At 43.4% G+C, this 22,890-nt stretch overlaps 1 protein-coding gene across 3 annotated transcripts in view; it reads right to left on the reverse strand.

Moving 5' to 3' along the window:
- Window positions 1-6,723: 6,723 nt before the first annotated feature.
- Window positions 6,724-22,890, reverse strand: part of KIAA1549L (KIAA1549 like) — a 414,360-nt gene continuing 398,193 nt past the window's right edge. For all 3 annotated transcript variants that reach the window (XM_060176625.1, XM_060176624.1, XM_060176622.1), the window contains 4 exons: window positions 19,453-19,550; window positions 16,968-17,116; window positions 15,129-15,280; window positions 6,724-7,417 (listed from right to left, as the gene is read on the reverse strand). In XM_060176625.1, the coding sequence (XP_060032608.1) occupies window positions 7,136-7,417; window positions 15,129-15,280; window positions 16,968-17,116; window positions 19,453-19,550 (681 nt within the window). In that variant the 3' untranslated portion in view covers window positions 6,724-7,135. The remainder of the gene's footprint in view (window positions 7,418-15,128; window positions 15,281-16,967; window positions 17,117-19,452; window positions 19,551-22,890) is intronic.

The raw sequence follows: 22,890 nt of genomic DNA on the forward strand, positions 1-22,890 counted from the left end.
ATTAGAAAGCAAAGCATTATGTCTTTGTACTTGTCTTTGCCCAAGGTGTTTGATGTGGTTGGTGAGAATTGCTGGTCTGGTTTCTCCACCCAGAGTGAAAGCACATGTATAAATACTTACATACCTTCAAATCACAGACAATAACAGCAACAGCAAAATGTAGTGCCAGTTGAGGCTGGCTTTTGTGGGAAGTTCCAACTTTAGGAACATAATTTTTTTTTCATTTTATACAGTATAAATGCTTTTTTTCTTTTAGAACATGTGACAAATTAATTCAGTGGATAGAAGGAGCTCAGTTGTTTTGCTGGATAAAACTGAATCATGAAGCCAATACTTTAGTAAAAATGCCATCAAATATACCACCAAAGCATTACTAGACACATTATGTAATACACTCCTTGCAGCCATCATGGGAGCAGCCAAACGCAGATGCTGTTGTACCCATTTCACAGATGAGGAATTAGTGAATTGTTTAAAGTGAGTTACCCAAGGCATTGACTATTTATACCTTCTTCCAGCAACTTTTAGACAAATACTCCTCTGATTTTGTTTGACACAATTTTCTGCTCAAATTTTAATGGGGGTTTAGGGATCAATTTAGACATAGGGAAGAGATAGGGATATGAGTGAATTTATATAAAATGCACAGTTAGTTTGTAGAAAATCAATTGGAAGCTTCCCTTCATAATTATAAAATTCTAATCATATCAGAGAATGAAAACCACCTATTTCTAGATTTCATTATATTATAACCTTCAATCAAGTATGGGTTTGATTTCTGGTGACAAATTCTGCACTTCACAAATCTCCCCGTATTTGAAACCTACACAATTAAAGTGACTTTTTATCATCTAAAATAATTCATTTCTGGCACTATTAATTCTATCCCCTAACTATTCCTTCCCAGAGACACCCTATATCTTAATACTTACCCAGACAAGGATTCTGTTAACACTTTACCTTAAGTAATCAAGAGACCTCTTAATCCTCAAGGCACTAACTTATTATATTTGGATGGGCAGAGCCACAATAATGACCATTTCACTTGAAACTAATTTTGTTTCAAGAGATCCTATCAAAAGGCTCATTAGTTTTCTTCACTATGTCAATGTGCTACATTCAGAGAGCCTGAACTAAGATCACACATTTCAATTCACAAGTCTTCATTGTCTCTTTATTCACTGAGTTAATTGGGTCTTGGCCAGAAATCACTTCTTGGCCCCAGCAACAATATCAATAGTCTTAGTGTTGGGGTGGGAAGTGGTTGGTGTAGGTCTGGCTAGTCCACAAAGGCTTCAGGATTAGACATTCTCACCTGATACACAAGCTAAAGATGCTCTCTCCTCTCTGTGACAGTATCCATTATGTCTGTGACACATGGCATTTCTGGGAGTACTGGTCCATACCATTCCATAGCAGGTCCTTTTAGAAAGTCTTTCCCAGGACCAAGTGGTTGTGCACCTGGCTGAGTGCACATGTTACAGTGCTCAAGGACCCGGGTTCAAGCCCCACCTGCAGAGGGCAAGCAGGGCTGCAGGTGTCTCTCTTTCTCTCTCCCTGTCTCTCCTACCTTCTCGATTTCTGGCGGTCTCCATTCAATAAATAAAGATAATAATAAAAAAAACTTAAAAGAGAAAGTCTTTCCCACTCATGCTTTCCTCCTCTGGGAACTAGCCTCTTAATACCCCACCCACATACACAAAAGGAAAAGGAGGAGGAGGAAGAAGGAAGGGAGGGAGGGAGGGAGGGAGGGAGGGAGGGAGGAAGGAAGGAAGGAAGGAAGGAAGGAAGGAAGGAAGGAAGGAAGGAAGGAAGGCTTCACAGATAGGATCAGTCTGCAGGGCCATGCTTGTATGACCTGATCCCTTCTTCTTGGTTACAGTTGACTATTTCATCTGGGCATCTGAACCAGGTGTGACTTACTGATCAGCAGACAAACTGAAGCAATGAAAGTCTCTGATTTGAGGAGGACCTAGTGGGGGTTGTATTGTTATGTTCAAACTATTGTATTTCACTGTCAACTGTAAACCATTAATCTCCCAATAAAGAAATAAAAAAAGTCTCTGATTTTGTCCTAGGGGGCATGGAAATAGTAGTCAGAGGGGTGGGGATGATAAAAAGGAAAGATTGTACAGAATTTCAGCTATATCTACATAAAACAGAGATGGGTAGTAGGTTGAAGGCAGCAAAAGTCCTAAGCAGAGCTGCAGAGAAAGAGATGTCCATAAGAAGAAAAAGTCTCTCTCTCTCTCTGTATATGCGTGTGTGTGTATGAGAGAGAGAGAGAGAGAGAGAGAGAGAAACTGTCTCTATCTCCTTCCCCAATTGAAACCTTATCATTTCTAGGAAATGGCCGTGTTCTTTCAGTTAACCCAGATGCTTGAGCACACATAACTGAGTTCCTATCTTTTCACAGTTCCTTGATTAGAGCACCTTCAAGGTTGGACTAAACAGTCATATTTAATTTCTTTTCTTAAATTATTTTTTTTATCTATTTATTTGATAGACACAGCCAGAAATTGAGAGGGAAGGGGGCGATAGAGAGGGAGAGAGAGACAGGTGGGGACCGGGGGCTCAAACCAAGGCCCTTGCACACTGTAACATGTGCACTCAACCAGGTGCGCCACCACCTGGCCCACAGATTTAATTTCTGACACTTGGACCTGAGTCAGTCAATGCTCCAAGCTAATCTACTATCTTTCCCTAAAAGTGCTTGGCTCTATTTTGTAAAGAAGGTCCACACTATTTTTTAGCATATGGCAGAAAGAGTAGGTTTAGATTCTGTTACCAAATGTTTAAAATATGTGTTATTTTTCTCTTAAATATTTTATTTATTTATTTTGTAATACAGAAATTGAGATAAAAGCAAGAGGTAGAGAGGGAGGGAGACTGACAGACACCTGCAGCACTGCTTCACCACTTACGAAGTCCCCCTGCCTCCCCCTGGCAGGTGGGAACTGGGGGTGTAAGCCCTGGTCCTTGTGTACTATAATATGATCACTCTACTAGGTTCACTACTGCTTGGCTCCTCAATATCTGTTATTTTATTCATTAAATATTGAGTGCCCATGTGCTATGTAGAAAAAAAACTCATTTATCTGCCATCAATATTTAAATATTTTGATCAATTTCTCTACTTTCTGCCTGTTAGAGCCATATTTCTTTTGGGATTAGCTATTAACTTTCTTCTCCATATGTTCTCTCTTAGAAGTTTTCTGAAACACAAATTTAACAATTTCCAATCCATTCTTCCATCAAGAATGTTCAGAAATTACATACACTGCAGCTGAATCCTTCAATTAACAACTTCACAATATAAATTCTCCCAGAATCAGAGAACTGATTCTTATATAATCTACCTTTAATCATCTCAGACTGCCAGAAACAAACTACTAGAGGGTGGGTGAGTTATAAACAACTGACATCTATTTTTTACAGTCCTTGAGGCTGAATGATCAAAGTGGGTTCTGGTGGGTGGGTTCTGGTGAGGATTCTCTTCTGGACTGCAGATCATCAGTTTCTTTCTTTCTTTTTTAAAATATTTTATTTATTTTAGTTTTGAGAAAGAGAGAGAAACACCAGAGCACTGCTCAGCTCTGGCTTATGGTGGTGCGGGGGATTGAACCTGGGACTTAGGAGCCTCAGGCATGACAGTCTGTTTGCATAGCCATTAGGCTATCTCCCCCACCCAGACGGTCAGTTTCTTATTGTATCCTCATACTTCAAAAAAGAGGGCAGGAGAACTCTGTGGGGCCCTTCTTATAAGGGCACTAATCCCGTCCACAAGGGATGCATCCTCATGAATTACCTATAAGGCTCCCACCTTTTAATATCAAAAAATGGGGTCAGAATTTCAGCATATAAGTGGGGGAAGGGAAGAGAACACAAACACCTAGTCCATTGCACACCCTGAAGAATACAAGTTGCTGCTTCACAGTTTAAAAAAGAAAAACAACAAAAAACCGGCATCTCTGATCCAAACTACCAGGTACACAATAGATTTTTTTGTTTGTTTGATTGTTTCTGCAGCACTGGACTGTCTTCTCCATTGAACAGTATGGAATCAACTAACTCATGATCACAGACTGTCAAGGTCTCCTTGCCTTGACTATTTGGCTCCATGGCACTGATAGAAGAATATACTCTATGATCTCAACTTAACACTTGAAAACATCATTTCCTTTATGACACTTTCTGGGAAGAGCCACAATGCATTTCTTTTCACAAATGCAGAAAACTCACATCAAAACTAGTTCAGAAAAACATTTATTATGCCACCAATGCATTGTCCTTTATACAGGTTCTCTGAAGTTCTTCACATATTCAATAATCTTGTCTCCTTTGCAAGAACATAAGAGTCCCTCATATGATGCTTGCCTGCTTTTAAAAATTCCTAGCATGGTTTAAGAAATCTGCCACACACAAATGTGCAGGCAGTAGTGTGAAATGGAAAGCAAGCTGAATCCTGAACCAGCAGGCTTTGGGCTGACACCCTTCCTTGGGCAGGTGACTCCACTTCTCCAGATTCTCACTTCCTTCTCTGAGGTCACTGAAATCCTTTGTGTCTTCAACTGTCTGGAAGATTCTGAGAAATAGTCTTGGGGTTCTCATGGAACTCTATTTTCATTTTCATGATGTACATTCAATCATTAGCTCTTTCTTGGAGTCAGTTGTCCAGGAATCTATCACTTTCATGATGTCAGAAGACTTCAGAGGGGGTCACATCTTAGTCACAGAAAACCAAACAATGGCAGCTCTCTCCCCCTTGGTGGGAACACGTGAGCTGACGGGTTTCTCTCCAATGTAGTCTCCCTCCCTTATACTTTTCTTACACTCCTCATGTCTAGTGTAAGATAATGTCTGCTTTAGCATGCTTATATTTAGTTATCTCAGTGGATGAATTCTATTTTTCATGGGATTCTGCAAAAACCCCAGTGATTTGTTTCCCCATCTGCACTGTAAGCTGGAGCAAACTGTAGGCTCATTCTATCTAGCCACTGGACCACCCAAAGCTCAGATCCTATCTCTGAAGTATGTGCATATATTTTAATTACACCAAAGTCTTGAAACTTTATTTTTCACATACAGTATTTCCAGGCATTTACCAAGTAGACAAAGTACTGGGCTGATATCATTGCACTGATGAAATACTAATATTGTTGATAAGGCGGGACAATGTAGCTGACTTTATTAGACTCATACCATTTGCATGAAAAGGCTGAGTTTCTTTGGCTCTTTGTTCATTCAAGTGCACTGAACACCTATTTGGATAGACTTAGGCATTGAGTTAATATGTCAATTAAAATCCTGCCTGTCTACAGTGTTTTGCAAGCTGATTTAGATTTTGGACTATAACTGGCCATTGGTAGAAATATACCATATATACACGTGGGAATTACAAAAATACATCTTATTTATAGCTGATTTTTTTTTTAAGTAACAAAAAACTAACACTATGAAAGATCAACCAGCATACCAAAAGGACACTACCTAGTATCCAAACAAGAGACTTGTTTGGGGATTCCATGACACATCATCTCCGGAATATTCCGGGAAGGGCAAGTTGTCATTGGGAAATAAAAACAGCTTCTGTGAAAAGTCTGTGCTTTGACAGTTTAAATCTCCCATTCTAATCAGTTCCACTCCTGTTATCTTTCTCAACTTTAAAAATGTCCACCTTCTCTCAGTAAAGACCAAAGAAACTCATGAGGAGGATGGAAGGACAGGCTCAGAAAGGAATGGAAACAGCTGAAGCTAGATGGATCATGGGTAGAGGCAGGACAGAACCTTGTTCTCGGGAGACACCAAGTAAGCCGTCCACCTCTTGCATGGCTTCCAAAGTTGTTGAGTACAGCAGAGTATTCCCACCCCCCTGTCTACCCAAAATTGGTAGCTATTTTGCCTGTGTTGAGAGCCAGTATCTGGGTGCCTCAGGGCTGAGAGGCAGTATCCACCCAGTGCACTGGAGGTCCACTGACCCAACCAGAGAGGGTGATTTGTAACATCACGGTCACAAGGTCAGCAGCCCTGCCATCTTAGTAGAAGTCCTCCTTTGTCCATTACCTACAGGGGAGGGAGGAAACTGGCTGACCCCATATACTTTTAAAGTATTATTTACAATTAAATATACATCAACTGATTTTCTATATTCAGAAGCTTCTAGAAACACTGGCTGCATTCTGGGGTGACTGAGGATCCACTACTCCTGCTTTGAACAAGTATGAATGACTATTTCCTTTTGCATCGTTCAGCAGCACATGCAGGATGTCATTGTTGAAAAGACAGATTTTCTTGTATAAGTCAACTAGAAAAGAAGAAGCTTTCATTCTTAGGCCACTTTCACTGCAGGGCAGAGAAAAACATCCACAAGTAACTTTTCCTTTTGTAGGCTCCTAAATGCTCTTAGCACCAGTTCTCTTTCAGTTAGAACCCAACTTGCAAGGCTCTCTGTCTCCAAAGTAACAAAACCTTTTCAAAAACCCATCAACACAAATCCACCATTCTCTCTCAGCCTTTCTCTTTCTTGGCTTTTGTTTAATTAATGGGGAAGGAAAGAGTCAAGACTATTTATAGGTGCAGTCATCCAGAGGACTGATTTCCATCCAATTCATCTGACTTTGAATGTGAACCTTGCAGGGCAAAGGACTCAGGTTTCTTGGCTGGAGTCAGTGCCTCCTTTATAGAGTGGAGGGCAATGCTAGGGATTCAAGCCGTGGCTGAATAAGAGTGTACAATCTGGTGCTTCATCGCACGCCTGCAAGGCTTTTAATACAGAAATAAAGTTAACATGCAGAGGTCACCAAAGACAGAGTTATGTTCTCCACCTTCTAGCGATTTATGAAAATGTGGCACTGGGTCAAAATCTGCAGATTAGCTAGTCTCTCGGGACTAAGATTCCATAGGGTAATACACCCTAGTTCAAACATTTAACTGAATATCAAACATATGGTATCCCGCAGGGACTTCCAGGTGTACAATCAGTTGGTGTCCTCTTATTCCCCCAGAAGCCCTGCTGGATACCTTTCCAGAAATGGGGGTAAGCACTCACGCAAGGTCAATGTCTAAAGTTTCAACGCAGTAAATGTGAGAAAGCCAAAGGCGGCTTCCTCAGTTTGAAGTCCTCTGGACTAAGGGATTAAACCTGGAACTCAAACATGTCTGTCTGTTTCTTGGCCAGTTTGGCCACCTCTTCCCGAATAGCCTTCACCAGTGCGGCCGTGGAGATGTTGGTCAGGGGTGTGTCAGATGGGTCATTCTCTGCCAGGCTCTGCTGTGAGGCCGCTGCAGAGGGCACAGGGGCCTGCTCCAAGCTGGGGTGCATGCCACTCGGCTGGCTGTACTGGCGAGGGAGCCTGGAGGGTGAGCTCTGCTGATAGCGTGACCGTGGATAAGCCTCGATGTACCCAGGGAGGGGGACCTGCAGAGAGAAGACCAGGGCCCAAGATTAAGAAGGGGCTCAAGTCACAGGCCATGCCAGATACTGGAAGCAGGAAGGGGTTGGGGGGAGTGAGGACAAGGAGAGAGATTAAGAAGAAAATGGAGGGAGCCTTTGACTGCGAAGATACAAAATCTAAAGCCAGCTTGTTGAGGCATTTACACTCACTGGGGGCCTTGATGGACTATCTTTCTCAAGCTGACAACTGGTCCTTCTGAGCTTCCTGGGCTGTCTGTCAAGTAAGTATGGCACTGAATTTAAAAGCATGAGGTTTCAGGAGTCAGGCGGTAGCACAGTGGGTTAAGCGCAAGTGGTGCAAAGCGCAAGGACCAGCATAAGGATCCCGGTTCGAGCCCCCAGCTCCCCACATGCAGGGGAGTCGCTTCACAGGCGGTGAAGCAGGTCTGCAGGTGTCTATCTTTCTCTCCCCCTCTCTGTCTTCCCCTCCTCTCTCCATTTCTCTCTGTCCTATCCAAAAACAACATCATCAATAATAATAACTACAACAACAATAAAAACAAGAGCACCAAAAAGGAAATAAATAAATAATTATTAAAGAAGCATGAGGTCTCAAGTTCGATCCCTAGCACCCTATGTGCCAGAGTGGTGCTCTGGTATGTCCTCTCCCTTCCCAGCCTCCCCCATCTATACATTGTTAATAAATACAATGTAAGAAAAATTTAGTGAGTAGTAATTTACCAATCATTTAAACAATCAGACACTTACTAGGTGTGCAAGTTTGATACATTTAATAGTGAAACCTTGCTGCAAAGAGTTGGGGCATGCTTGAGTCTACATGACTAGCTCTTCTCTTGGCAATTAGAGAGAGAGAGAGAGAGAGAGAGAGAGAGAGAGATTTTTCTTTTTTCTTTATTGGAGGGGCTAGTGGACCACAGCATAGTTGTTGACACATGGGTACAACCTCTCTCTTCCTGTATAGGTGTCTGCTAAACTTCCTCACCCCCAACTTAGGTCCTTTTCTATTATCATGCACCTTAATGAGAGAGTGAACCACAGAGGTGGGGAGACGTACAAACACAAACATCACTATGGCATCTGCAGTACTGGGGATCAAACTTGGGACCTCATGCCTCTACTGCTGAGTCACCACCCCCGGCCACCTGACTATCTTTCCTAGTGGTGATCTGTCTGCTTTACTGAAGTGGAATTTGCAAATTTACATAACCTAAAGTTAAGTGGGTAAGTCACCAACATTTATCAATAACATGGCCACAATATTGTGCTATCAGCACCTCTATTCAGCTTCAAAAACATTTTTATTGTCCTCTGAGGAAGCTCCATTCCTTTATTAATCTCTATTTTGACTTCCTAGAAGAGATGAGAATTTGCTTCCTCTTATTTTTCTGAGAAGCATTTGAAAAAAATGATATTAATTCCTTTTTAAATGTTGATTAAATTTACCAAGGAAACCAAATGGTTCCAGGCTTTTCTTTGTTGTTCTCAATTACTGATTCAATCTATTTATACTTGTTAAAGGCATATTCATATTTTCTATTGCTCCTCAAGTAGTTTTGACATGTTTTGTTTACAGAAATGTGTTCATTTCTTCTGGGTTATCTAATTTGTTGACATGCAATTATCTATAGCACTCTTACATAATCCTTTTTATTTTTCTAAGGTCTGAAGTAGGTCTCCAATTGTATTTTTTAAGTTTACTATTTAAAAAATATTTTATTTATTTTATTTTAGTGAGAGATATACAGAGAAAGACACAGAGAGAAAGACCAGAGCACTGCTCAGCTCTGGCTTATGATGGTGCTAGGGATTGAACCTGGGACCTTGGAGCCCTAGGTATTTTTGTTTTGTTTTAATTTTTCATTTCTTTCTTTTTCCTAACCTAGCTAAAGAATTGTCACTTCATTGTCTATTTGTTTTCAAAGAATCAACTTTTGGTTTTCTTGATTTCATTTTTTTCTGTTCATGGTTTCATTTACCACCTTAGTTTAGTTTGGCATAACTTACTTTGGGACTAATTTATGAAGAGGTCAGTGTCACCTAAAATGCATGGCCACAAAGAAGAATTTTCTTAGCAATCAGAGTTTTCTTAGCAGAAAGAATAGGAGGCCAGAATGGCTGGTTGTTAAATCCTGGCTAACTCTTTTTAAATTGCCACCAGGGTTATCACTGGGGCTCAGTGCCACCACTATGAATCCACCACTCCCAGAGGTCATTTTCATTTTCCCCTTTTTTCTTTCTTTCTTTTGTTTGACAGGACAGAGAGAAACTGAGAGGGGAGGGAGAGATAGAGACAGACACCTGCAGACCTGCTTCACCACTCATGAAGCATTCCTCCTGCACGTGGGGAGTTGAACTTGGGTCCTTGTGCACGGTGATATGAGTGCTTAACTGGGTGCGCCACAGCCCAGCCCCTCCTGGCTACCTTTTTAAGTCCAATCCAGCAAACAAATTCAGTTGACGCTGAACAATTCAAGGTCTAGGACTATTGATACAATATACAGTTGAAAATTCATGATTAGTCTTCAACTCCCTGCAAATTGAACTTGGGTGGGGAGGTGGTCTAGGTCTTAGGAACACCAAAGTCCTGGATGCTTAACTCCATTATAGCCCTTCAAGCCTCCATGTCTATGGGTTTGCACACACAGATTCAAACCACTGTCGTACTAGATTGGCTATAACCATGACTGCAGAACTGAAGAGAGAGAGAGAGAGAAGACAGAGAGAGGGAGAAGAGAGAGAGAGAGAGAAGGTGGTGGTGCACCTGGTTAAGTGCTCATGTTCTAATGCAAAAGGACCTGGGGACCTGGGTTCAGGCACCCAGTCCCCATTTGCAGAGTAGAAGTTTCATAAGCAATGAAGCAGTGCTGCAAGTCTCTCTCTTTCTCTCTTTCTCTCTCTCTCTTCCCCTTCCCTCTCAATTTCTCTCTATCCTATCAAACAAAATTAATTAATTAATTAATTAATTAATTAAAAAGTCCTCCTATCAGTAACTGGATCCACAAGTTTAAACCATTGTTTAGAGTCAACTGTATTGCTCCTCTTAGTTTTGATAACACAGCATAATGCACATATAAGCTGTTTCATATATATTGAGAGAGCAAGAGTGCATGCCTGAGGAGTGAATACCTCCCTGGCACATCTAAACGCATTTCATGCCCACTTTTGATGACTACGGCACTCTTTCTCTTTACAAAGATGCTGTCTGGGCCATGGTGAGTGGGGTGGGGTTGGGTGATGATTCCAAAATTTTGGTGGATAAACGTGCAGTATGGAAGCAGCCCACGCCACCTTCACTATCGCCACCACCACCCCACTGACATTCTGATAGTCAGTCCCCATACCCCCTTGAGAAGGCAGGTTTCTGAGATTCGTGACCTGGGAGTCACTGAGCAGTCAGGCATACTTTCCTGCCCAGCCTGGAAGCTCTCTCCCACTCCTTCTTCACCCAGCACCAGGAATGAGGTCAATTTGTCAGCCCAGGCCCAGGAGATTTTGTCTAGCTGGGATCAAGAAAGTCAGACATCCACATGGTGGTGGGGGCTTTTCCCTTCTCACATGTATGCTGAGGGTGTGCATGATTCTTGCCTTGATGGAGTATCTTTCTCAAGGTGACAATTGGTCCTTCTGAGCTTCCTGGGCTGTCTGTCAAGTTCTGTATCACCTGTCCTCCGCAGTTTGTCTCCTGGCTGTGGTGCGCTGCACCAGGGCACACTGCCTTGCTTAAGTGAGTGTGGTAATTGGGCTCCAGGAAAGACCCATTTAGGCGGCAGCAGTCACCCTTCTTTTAATTAAGAACAACTAACAGAAAACTAGCTCTCTTTCACTTGGAGGGGGATGAGCCCTGATGCAAAATATAGAGCAGCCAACCTGTCAGGAGGGTTATGTTTTTACATTTGTGGGGTTCCTTTTCTTTTTCACCTTTCGGTAACATGAACCCAAAGTTATCCCCTGTGTATGTGTTGAGAGCAAAGACAAGGTTTTGGGAAACCCTGCTCACTCTGGCACAATGGCCAGTGTTATATCCTGTACATAGGCCAGGGCGGGGGGTGGGGGATGGGTAAGAGCTGCAGCTACAGGTTTACTGCCCGATTAGACCCAGTTAAGTATCTATCACCTACTTCTGAAAAGTACATGTTATGTTTAGACAGTAAATAGAATTAAGGAGTCAAATAAGCATCAACTCCCACCTAGTGATTTCAGCTGTTTGGCAGAGCTGCACATGGTAATGGAAGGGGGAAAAGGCCCCTATATACTGTAAATAGATGTCACAAAGTCTCACACTAAGATCTGTAGACTTAGCAGTGGGGAATTCCTCTATTTCCTCTCTTGGCCCTTATTTACTACAACTTTACAAACAATTCTAATGAGCTCAGACATGCCTCATTTGCAAGTAAGATCTTATTAGGAAAAGCATAAAAAGAAAGCATAAAAAGTGAGTATGTCTCTGGAAGTGGGGACACTGACAGTGCTATTAAGGGTCAGCTGGAAGCAAATTTGGAGAAAGAAACTTCCTATTCTACTGTTATAATTCCAAAGTCGTAGTAGTTTAGAGGCATTCGACATAAGGGCAATACTCTCGTAAAATATCAGTGCCCATTGTACAAATGTCTTTTTTTTTCTAGTTTCCTAGTTTTTTTTTTTTTTAAGAAATGATTAATTAACAAAACCATAGGGTAGGAGGGGTACAATTCCACACAATTTCCACCAGATGGCTTCACAAATGAATTCTACAAAACTTTCAGGAAACAGTTAGTACCCATACTTCTTAAGCTTTTCCATAAGATTGAAGAAACAGGAATACTCCCTTCCACCTTCTATGAAGCCAACATCACCCTGATACCAAAAGCTGATAGGGACAGAACAAAAAAGGAAAACTACAGACCAATATCTCTGATGAACATAGATGCCAAAATATTAAATAAGATCTTGGCCAACCAGATACAGCAACATATCAAAAAGATTGTTCATCATGACCAAGTGGGATTCATCCCAGGAATGCAAGGTTGGTTCAACATCCGTAAATCAATCAATGTCATTCACCACATCAATAAAAGCAAAGCCAAAAACCACATGATTATTTCAATAGATGCAGAGAAAGCCTTTGACAAAATCCAACACCCATTCATGCTCAAAACTCTACAAAAAATGGGAATAGATGGGAAATTCCTCAAGATAGTGGAGTCTATATATAGCAAACCTACAGCCAATATCATACTCAATGGACAGAAGCTGAAAGCATTCCCCCTCAGATCGGGGACTAGACAGGGCGGTCCACTATCACCATTACTCTTCAACGTAGTATTGGAAGTTCTTGCCATAGCAATCAGGCAAGAGAAAGAAATCAAAGGAATACAGATTGGAAGGGAAGAAGTCAAGCTCTCACTATTTGCAGATGATATGATAGTATACATAGAAAAACCTAAAGAATCCAGCAGAAAACTACTGGAAGAAGTTATTAGGCAAGGTATCAGGCTACAAAATCAATGGACAAAAATCAGTGGCATTTCTTTATGCAAACACTAAATCTGAAGAAGAAATCACTCCCGTTTACTGTTTCAGCAAAATCAATCAAATACCTAGGAATAAAGTTGACCAAAGAAGTGAAAGACTTATATACTGAAAACTATGAGTCACTACTCAAGGAAATAGAAACTGATACCAAGAAATGGAAAGATATCCCATGCTCATGGATTGGAAGAATAAATATCATCAAAATGAATATTCTCCCCAGAGCCATATACAAATTTAATGCAATACCCATCAAAGTTCCACCAAGCTTCTTTAAGAGAATAGAACAAACACTACAATCATTTATCTGGAACATGAAAACACCTAGAATTGCCAAGACCATCTTGAGGAAAAGAAACAGAAATGGAGGCATCCCAGACCTTAAACTAGATTATAAAGCCATCATCATCAAAACAGCATGGTACTGGAACAAAAAATAGGCACACAGACCAGTGGAACAGAATTTAAAGCCCAGAAATAAATCCCCACACCTATGGACATCTAATCTTTGATAAGGGGGCCCAAAGGATTAAATGGAAAAAGGAGGCTCTCTTTAATAAATGGTGCTGGGAAAACTGGGTTGTAACATGCAGAAGAATGAAATTGAACCACTTTATCTCACCAGAAACAAAAATCAACTCCAAATGGATCAAAGACCTGGATGTCAGACCAGAAACAATCAAATACTTAGAGGAAAACATTGGTAAAACAGTTTCCCACGTATACCTCAAGGACATCTTTGATGAATCAAACCCAATTGCAAGGAAGACTAAAGCAGAAACAAACCAATGGGACTACATCAAATTGAAAAGCTTCTGCACATCCAAAGAAACTATTAAACAAACAAAGAGACCCCTCACAGAATGGGAGAAGATCTTCACATGCCATACATCAGACAAGAAACTAATCACCAAAATATATAAAGAGCTCAGCAAACTTAGCACCAAAAAAACAAATGTCATTTTAATATAGTGAGTAGTAATATCACTGAGTCATTCATTAAAGACAAATTACACTTCTCTTTTAAACAAGGCAGAGAAGGGATACAATTCTTTACAGAAGTTAAAAAAAAATCAACATAGCACATATTTTTAAATATTTGAGGAATTAAAGGGGTGACTTCTTAGCATCAGAAAAATTCATATATGCATAATATATAAAACATTAATGTATGTTTTACCCCAGATAATACTGTTTAGATGTGCCATCGTTATGATAAGAATAAACACCAACACTGAGGTTGATCTGAATGGCCACCCTCTCCAGGGGTTTGGGCAGAAAGATGATTTGGGGTATAGATGCTTTGTGTTTCTCTCTATTTAATTACTATTATTATTTTACGGTGCCCCAGGCATGAAAATCTTTTGCATAATCCTTATGCTATTTTTCTAGTCCTGCTATTTTCTAGTTATGCTATTTTTCTAGTTTCCTGAATATAGGATGCATTTCAAATGCTGAGCCAAACTCTAAAATGAGTAAACCCAGGCAGTGGCACATCTGATTGAGATTATCTATCTGCCTGTCTGTCTATCTATCTATCTATCTATCTATCTATCTATCTATCTATCATGGTACGTGATGAAACCTTAGTTTTCTCACATGCAAAACAGGGGTATCACAGGAGTAATACCTACCAGAAAGAACTGTTGTTACAACTAGATAAAATAACGTAAACGAAACATCAAGAGCCAGAGAGATATCTCACTGGGTAGGGTGCCTGTCTTGTCATGCTTGTGATCCACATTCAAGTCCTGGTACCACATGACTCTACAGGAAGGTCCAGTGCTGTGGTGCTTCTCTCTCTTTCTTTGTCTCTCTCTCTCTCCTTTCCCCCTTTCTGAAATGAAAAAGTGACCCGGAATGTTCAAGGTCTCAATAAATACACAAATATCAAACATGGCATTTAGTACATAGGAAATGTTAAAAATGGCAGTTACTGTTATAAAAATGATCTGATTAAGGTGGTTTCACTAGGAAGAGGCATAAGCTGGACTAGAATGCAGGTCTCAAGTTCTTCTGTCAAAGGACATCCCAAAGGATGTCCACAAGTCTCCTCTAGAATAGCTAACTTTAGTCCCTTGGTTGGTAAGAGGACTGAGAACCTCAATTACTCATTCTCAACCTCTCATACACTTTCTTTCTGAAGTTGATCAAGCTGGGCGTGGGGGCGAGGGGGAAGTTGTGAAGGAATCAGCAAGGGTCTCACCGAGTCGGCCCACTGGCTGGGGAGCTCATTCTCTCCTGCATAGGACATCCAGGCCTGGTTCCTGTAGGATGAGGGCGGTGTCGGGATGAAGTAGCCGGTGAAGCCAGGTCTGTTGGCAGCAGGGATGGCAAACACTGCTGGCACCGTATTACCTGGCATGGAGGAGATGGATAGGGAGATCAGACCCACTGGGCTGGCAGATTCACAAGCTGAGAAACAGGGTGGACTCTGGCATTGGCAAGAAGGGCTACTGGAGGGGGCAGACCTCTGCCTACTGTGCTAGCCCAGCTCACCTGCCCAGTCAGAAAAGGAGGCACCATCTGCTGAGCCTGAGTGCTGGCTTGAAACAGGTGATAGCTCAGCTCCCTCTCTGAGCCCTCACCAACTCCCCCCAGTTCCACAACACCTCACCCTTCTGTCAAGAAATCCCTCAACGTCCAGGGTTTTTTCTAGGATGATGGGTACTTTTAAAGGGCCAAGAAAAAGAACTAGAAGTAATGAGTTTTACTGGTGATACACAGTGAATACTTTGCTAAGTATCAAACAACTGGGCATTTGTAGTTTTAGCCTAATAAAAGTTTTGATGAAAATAAGCTAAGAAACAAACAAACAAAAAACAGCTAAGGAGGTATACCATGTAACAATCACATAGCACTTTAAGTGAATGAACTAAGTCTGTGTATGTAGCAACCTAGAGAAATCTTGAAAACAAGGTCAAATCAAAAAACTAAAGTACAAAAGGAAATTTATGGCTTGATATCCTTTATGTAAATTGGAAATACATAAAATACTAGTGTATAATGTTCTATATATGCACATGTAGCAAAAGGTTAAAACACACAGCTTGAGGATGTGGTTACCTCTGGGGAGAATAAGATGGGATGGCAGCTGTATCTGTAATACTTTAAAGATTTAAGAGCAAAAAGAAAGCCCAATTCTATGAAATGTTAACATTTACCCTGATTGTGGTCTATCTTTTTAAAACTTTTTTCTTGATTTATTTTATTTTTCCTATATTTGACAGGACAAAACATATTGAGGAGCGGGGGAGATGCAAAGGGAGAAAGAGAGACTACAGCACTGCTTCACCATTTGTGAAGCTTGCCTCCTAAAGGTGGGGGCCTTGTGCTTGAACCCAGGTTCTTGCCCTTGGCAGTGTGTGAGCTCAACCAAGTGTGGACCTTGCCTGTCTCCCACATCTTTGTAAAGTATCCTTTTATTGGGGGAGCTAATGCCTTAAAATGCAGTTGTTGATAACACGGGTACCATTTCTCAGCTCCCCATGACAGGTGTCAGCAAAATATGTTGGATGGACACTGTAGCAATCTTAATATTTTGTCAGATCTCAGATCTTTTTCAGAAATGAAACCAGTAACACTCCGTGCCAGGGATACTTAAGTTAAGAACGAGTCCAGAATCGAGTTGCCCTGATTCCTGAGGGTAGCAAGGTATAAGGTAGGGTGTGAATTTGGAGTGGGTATAGGCAGAGAGCACAACACAGTGTTGCCCTGGGGGTACATCTCAGCCTTTTTTTTTTTGCCCCCAGGGTCATCTGCTTCTGGAAGCTATTTTCTTCGTTGTTATTATTTTTCTATTGTCATTGTTGTTGGATAGAACACAGAGAAATCGAGAGAGGACGTAAGACAGAGAGGGGAAGAGAAAGATAGACACCTGCAGACCTGCTTTACCGCTTGTGAAGCGACTTCCCCGCTGCTGGGGTGCTGGGGAGTTGGGGGCTCGAACCCGGATCCTATGCGCTCTTTGCGCTTCACGCCTTGTGTGCTTAACCTGCTGCGTTACCGCCTGGCTCCCAGCTCAGGCATTTAACCTCCTGCCCACCTGAGTAATTTAAAGCCGACTGATCCAGCTGCGCCACGGACACAGGGCCTCGGGACACCTGGGTAAAGGAGGTACTGTCGTGCAGCTGGGCCGGCTCGGGCCCCGCGACGTCGGCCATCCTGGTCTTGCTGCCGACATCCGAGGTGGACCTAGGCGGGGCAGATGGACTGTCAGCAGCTCCCCCACCCCAAGGGGCCACACACCCCACGCCCGCCCCTCAGCCGCCTTTGGGAAGGGCAGCAGCTCCACTACCTATGAGGGTGGGGTCCCGGGGGTGGACTACCCCCCAACAAAAGGGGCCAGTAGCACCCCAGAGTGGTGGCTGTCGCATCTCCTGCGAGCGGAACACTTCATTTCCACATCGGAAGCCAAGCAATTAGAGCCGGGCATTAAGTGAAGGGCCGGGCTAGGAGAGGGTGACATCATCGGCAGCCAATGAGAAGACTCTTTCTGGAGTGCGCCATCGCTCCCCCTCTGGACTCCTGGAACAGTGACCCAGGAAATACTGGGCAGGCCCGCAGTGCCGCAGCTGCTGGATGGACAGAGCCCCAAACTCGGGGCAGTTCGGGCTCTCCCCAGAGCAGAGAAGTCTGGCACTTTCTGGGTTTTGTGAATGAGATAACTTTTTTTTGGTCTTGCAGGCAAGCTGTAGTCCGGCCCATTGAACACATCATATTTCCACTTAGTACTCAGAAAGGTAATAGGAAGAGGCAGCTCAGCTCCATAGGTACCAGCCTTCCCCTTTGTTATAAAGGATGCTTTAACCACTGACTGTCTCCCTTCTCAGGGGAGACTCCAAAAATTAAGCTGGGAGGGAGACAAAGGCAGTCACAGCAGGAGGCAGCCTGCCAGCCCACAGGGTCACCCTTTGATCAGCCAGTGGCTTCACAAAAAGAGCAAACACAGCCACAGCAAGGGAGCCTGGTGGGGAGGCAGAGGTCCTGGGTCACTACTTCTAGCTTTAGTTTCTCTGTCTGTAAAATGAAAGGGGTGTTTGACACCATTTGGAAGGTTTCTCCGTGCTCTAATCCTCTGAGTTTATGGGGGTGGGGGTGGGGCATGGCCTCCTGATATTGTCTGGGATGCATATGGCACAGAAGGGCATGGAAGAAGACTGGCAGCTGAGCAAACAGACGCTGGCCTTCGGCAAGCCTGCCACGATGGGCTGCTGTGCCACGCTCCCTTCAAACCCGAAGGAAGAACTGAGCAGATAGGACTGGACTGTCCACCAAGGTGGGCTCAGGGGAGTCTCCTTTCTCCATGCTTTCTGCTTCCCACCTGCTCACTCTCACAGTCCTGGCTTCCCACACCCAATTTCATGCACCTGTTACTCCTTGGATGTGAGGGGACCCATGACTGTAACATCTGTCCCCTCTCCCCCCGTTGATCGCCAGGGTTGATTTCAACTGTCTAGGTGAGTGTCCCCTTCCTCCCTCACTCCATGTACAGTCCCCCTTAAGTGTGTAATGCTTGATTGAAGAGTTTGACCTTCCTCAAGTAGAGAGTGGTCTTCGGTTGAGGGTATGCAAGCAGCCATGTCCTTCTGCTACAGCCTCCAGACAAGCTCTCAAGAAAACCCTTGTCAATACCTCCAGGTTCTGGAGTCACACCATGGGCGTCAGGTGGAAGCCTGGCTTGCTGCTTCCCACCCCACCTCGAACAAGGCTGAAGGAAAGGAATGGTGTCTACACATGGAAACTGGAGGGCAGAGTTGGGTGAGAGGGACACTAATTTTCCTGCCCTGTTTTTACCAAGTTCAAATCTGTGGCCCCCAGAAAGTATGTGGCTAATATGGTGGGGAGCTGGGGAGACAGGGGTTGGGGGAAGGGTTCAGTGTCTCTCTGAGCCCTGGGTATGGTGACTCTCTCAACCTCTCCCAGTGCTTGTGACTTCTCTGTTTCTTGTCTGAATTCGTTAATATTTACACTACATGCTTTTCTATATGGCATCACAAAGCAAAGGCCAAAAAAGAAGATATACTTCATAACTGACATATTTGGACTCATTCTTTCTTTGGAATTAGGATGGGTGCCCTCCCAGAGAAGCCACTGCCTGGCCTCTCACTTTCCCTCCCCAACAACAAAGGAAGGGTATTCTGGGGGTGCAAACATTGCAAGGAGCAGCTGTAGTGGTGGCCCAAGCAGGAGTAATTCTTAGACATTGACATCTGTGCTTCTCAGTCATCTTTTTCTTGGGTATTGTGGCCTTGCACACTTGAGGAACAAGATGACAGGCCTTTAAATGGAAAGCTATTCAGGAGTTCACAGGGTCTGGAGCAGTTGACCTCAGATTCTTTGGTGGCTCTATATGACTTTCTATTTAAACTGACGTGGGAGTCAGCAAGCCCTCTGGGGTCCCCACTTCCTTCCTGTCACTTGGGGTGCCTCAGATGATGCACCCAGAATGGGGCAGAGCAGGAAATCTTGTTAGGTAGCTGTGCACAGGAGTATATATTCCAAGCAAGCCAAAGAAGGACATGCATTACCTTCTGAGGGAGGTGACAGCCACAGGGCCAGTCCGGGGAGGGACAGGCGGAGGGGGAGAACCCATGACCATTTCAGGAAGCTGGGAAAACCTGTAGGCCTGTAAAAGAGACAAGCAAACAGATAGACTTGTTAAAACCCAATGCCATCGACATACAGGTTTTCCTTATTGAAATGGGACAAAAGCTTCTCAGCATCAGACTTCCCTCCCTCAAACTTGCCCTTCCAGGCTTCTCTCCCAGGTTCCCCAGACCCCTCATCTATCCCATTTCCCATCATATGGCTATTTGATTGGCCACTGACTCACAAAGTCCTTCACTTGTTCTTAAGAGAGACAGGGAGTCAGAATAACAGGGCATGACAGAGCACAGCACTGAAGCTTTCAAAGTGATGGGGGCCAGCCTTGAACTTGGATCACGAACATGGCAGAGTAGCACACTAGCCAAGTGAGCTATTTCACTGTCTTTCAACTGTTTTTACAATACACCAGCTTCTTTCCCAATTCAGGCTTGTACAACCCGTCTCCCTGGAGTGCTTTCCTCCCAGTTCTTTCCATGGTCACTGTCTTCATTTCATTTATTTATTCCTGTGCCATCTCCAGAAGCCTAGTGCATCTATCTTGATATGCTTCATCATCATCATCATCATCATCATCATCATCATCACAGCAGTTGTCACTCTCTGGCATCACACTCATTCATGTATTTATTATTTTAAATTTTTTTTTGCCTCCAGGGTTATCACTGGGGCTTGGTGCCTGCACAATGAACCCACTGCTCCTGGAGGCCTTCCCCCCCCATTTTGTTGCCCTTGTTGTTACCCTTGTTGTTGTCTTCATCATTATTATTGTTGTTGTCATTGCTGTTGCTGTTGTGGATAGGACAGAGGGAAATCAAGAGAGAAGGGAAGACAGAGAGGGGGAAAGAAAGATAGATACATACAGACCTGCTTCACTACTTGAGATGTGCGTGTCCCCCCCCCCCCCCGCAGGTGGGGAACTGGGGGCTTGAACTGGGATCCTTATGCCAGTCCTTGTGCTTGGCACCATGTGCGCTTAATCCCCTGCACTGTCGCCTGATCCCCCACACTCATTTATTATCTGTCACTGACTAGATTATAATGAGGGCAGTGGCTTTGTCATCAGCTATGTCCTCAGGTCTGGAACAATAGCTGGGTATATCAAGGATGATCAATAAATGATAGATGAATGGATACACAAAATTATTGGTGCTTGCTTTCTCATCCATGCAAAGCAGGTCTACCTGTGGAAAACAGGGAGTGTGGAGGCAGGAGCTATGGGTGGAGGTCCTGGTTTGCTGGTGAAATAACTTTATTTCTCTACCCAAGTCAGGTGACCTTTCTGAACCTCAGTATCTTCTTCTGACATGGAGACAAGGACATCTGCTCAGAGGGTTGCTTAGAAGAACAGGTAAGTCAGTGCGAGTGAAAGTATTGCATGATCTGCAAAGCATTGTTCAAAGATAACATGTTAGAACTGTCATGAAAGTGAAACCCTTACTCAAAAAATGAAAGCATAAAAGGAAAATGATCAGATGTAGGATCAGAGAGAGCTAGACCACTGTTGTTTTCGCTGGGCTGGCTTTGCGGGTGGGGGACAGAGACGATCAGACTCATGGCTGAGTGGAGAGCAGTATTTCTTTATTCACATGGAACACAGCACAACCTAAGCTATCTCTAATCACAATCTTGTCCTTCTCTATCTTTCCTCTCTCTCCTGCAGAAGAGTCAGGAACAAAGGAAATACGTAGGATAGGGGGCGGGGAGAAGGAAGAAGTGCGAACTAGCAAGGACTAAACCAAAATCTCCCGGAGACAGGGGGAGTGAGACCAAACCAATGTAACAGAATGACCATGTAAATAGACCACAACGTCAAGCAATGTAACAGAAGGGATCCCAGAAGCAGAACTAGAAACATACTAACAGACAACCACTTTCTTTAGTAACAGAAAATCTGTAAATGCTCTCTGGGAAACAAAGCTTAACCTATGCTTCTCATTCATCTTTTTCTTGGGTATCCTAGCCTTGCACACTCGAGGAACAAGATGAATGGCTTTTAAATGGAAAGCTATTCAGACAAAAAGCAGCAGTAGATGGAATCTACAAACAAGGACCTAGGTTCAAGCCCCTGCTCACAACCTACTTCACGAGCAGGTCTGCCGCTGTCTCTCTTTCCCTCTCCCATCTCAATTTCTCTGTGTTCTACTGAATAAAAAATAAAGGAAAAAATGGCCACCAGTGTACTGCTAACACTGAGCCCCAGTGATAACCCTAGAGGCAAAAAAACAAAACAAAAACAAACAAACAAAAAACAAAACCCAGAAAAATGTAAGCTATACAGTGAGAGCACCTTACCTTCTGACTTTCTCCAAACTCTGGGTTTGAGCCCTGATACTACATGGGAGTACCACAGCACTAGGGGGAGCCCCATGGATGGTAGAGTAGTGCTTTGGTGTCCCTCTCCCTCTCTGCCTCTCTTTATATCTGAAATGAAAAGAATGAGAAACTGGCCTACGAGTAGTCGAAATATGGATGTGCAAATGCCACTACTACAATGACTACTACAAGACTCCTCTAGGGTCTAACACAGTTCAGCTCCTCATAATTTGGGCAAGGTTTCTTCCTTTACACCCCCCCCCACCCCCCAAGGTAACATTGCTTTACAAGACTATATGGTTTTGTTTGTCTGTTTGTTTGGTTTTTGCCTCCAAGGTTATCCCTTTGGCTCGGTGCCTGCACTACAAATCCACTGCTCCTAGAGGTCATTTTTCCCATTGTTGTTCTCTTGTTGTTGTTGTTGCCATTGTTGTTGTTGTTGGATAGGGCAGAGAGAAGTTGAGAGAGGAGGGAAGACAGAGGGGGGAGAGAAAGAGAGACACCTGCAGACCTGCTTCACCGCCTGTGAAGCGACTCCCCTGCAGGTGGGGAGCCGGGGGCTTGAACCAGGATCCTTGCATCCGTACTTTTCGCTTTGCACCATGTGAGCTTAACCTACTGCACTACCGCCTGGCCCCCAAGACTATATATGTTTTAAGAGTACTGTGCCACACCTCTTCCAAATGTCTGTCACATACACATGTAACACATTTTCTTTACCCACTCATCTGTCACTGAGCACTTGAGATAGCTATTGCAGATAGTGTCACGATAATCACAGGTGTGTTGGATGAGTTTCTAGACTTCTCCAGTCTCCTCACTGACTGTAGTCAGAGACAACTGTACTGACCTTATAGGGAGGTTGTCAGAGTAGAAGAGAGCAGGTCTACACAGCATACAATGGGAGTACCACAAATGCCAACTGTTGCTGTTGTTACTGTTAGTTCCACTTGTAAAGCAGAGATGTCTTACCCCTGCTGCCTTTCTCAGACTCCCCTACTCTGATCCCAACAGGAAGGCTGTACGAGGTTTTCACTCTGCTTGGC

This window comes from Erinaceus europaeus, chromosome 17 (assembly GCF_950295315.1).
Source record: "Erinaceus europaeus chromosome 17, mEriEur2.1, whole genome shotgun sequence".
In the NCBI taxonomy this organism is placed as follows: Eukaryota; Metazoa; Chordata; class Mammalia; order Eulipotyphla; family Erinaceidae; genus Erinaceus; species Erinaceus europaeus.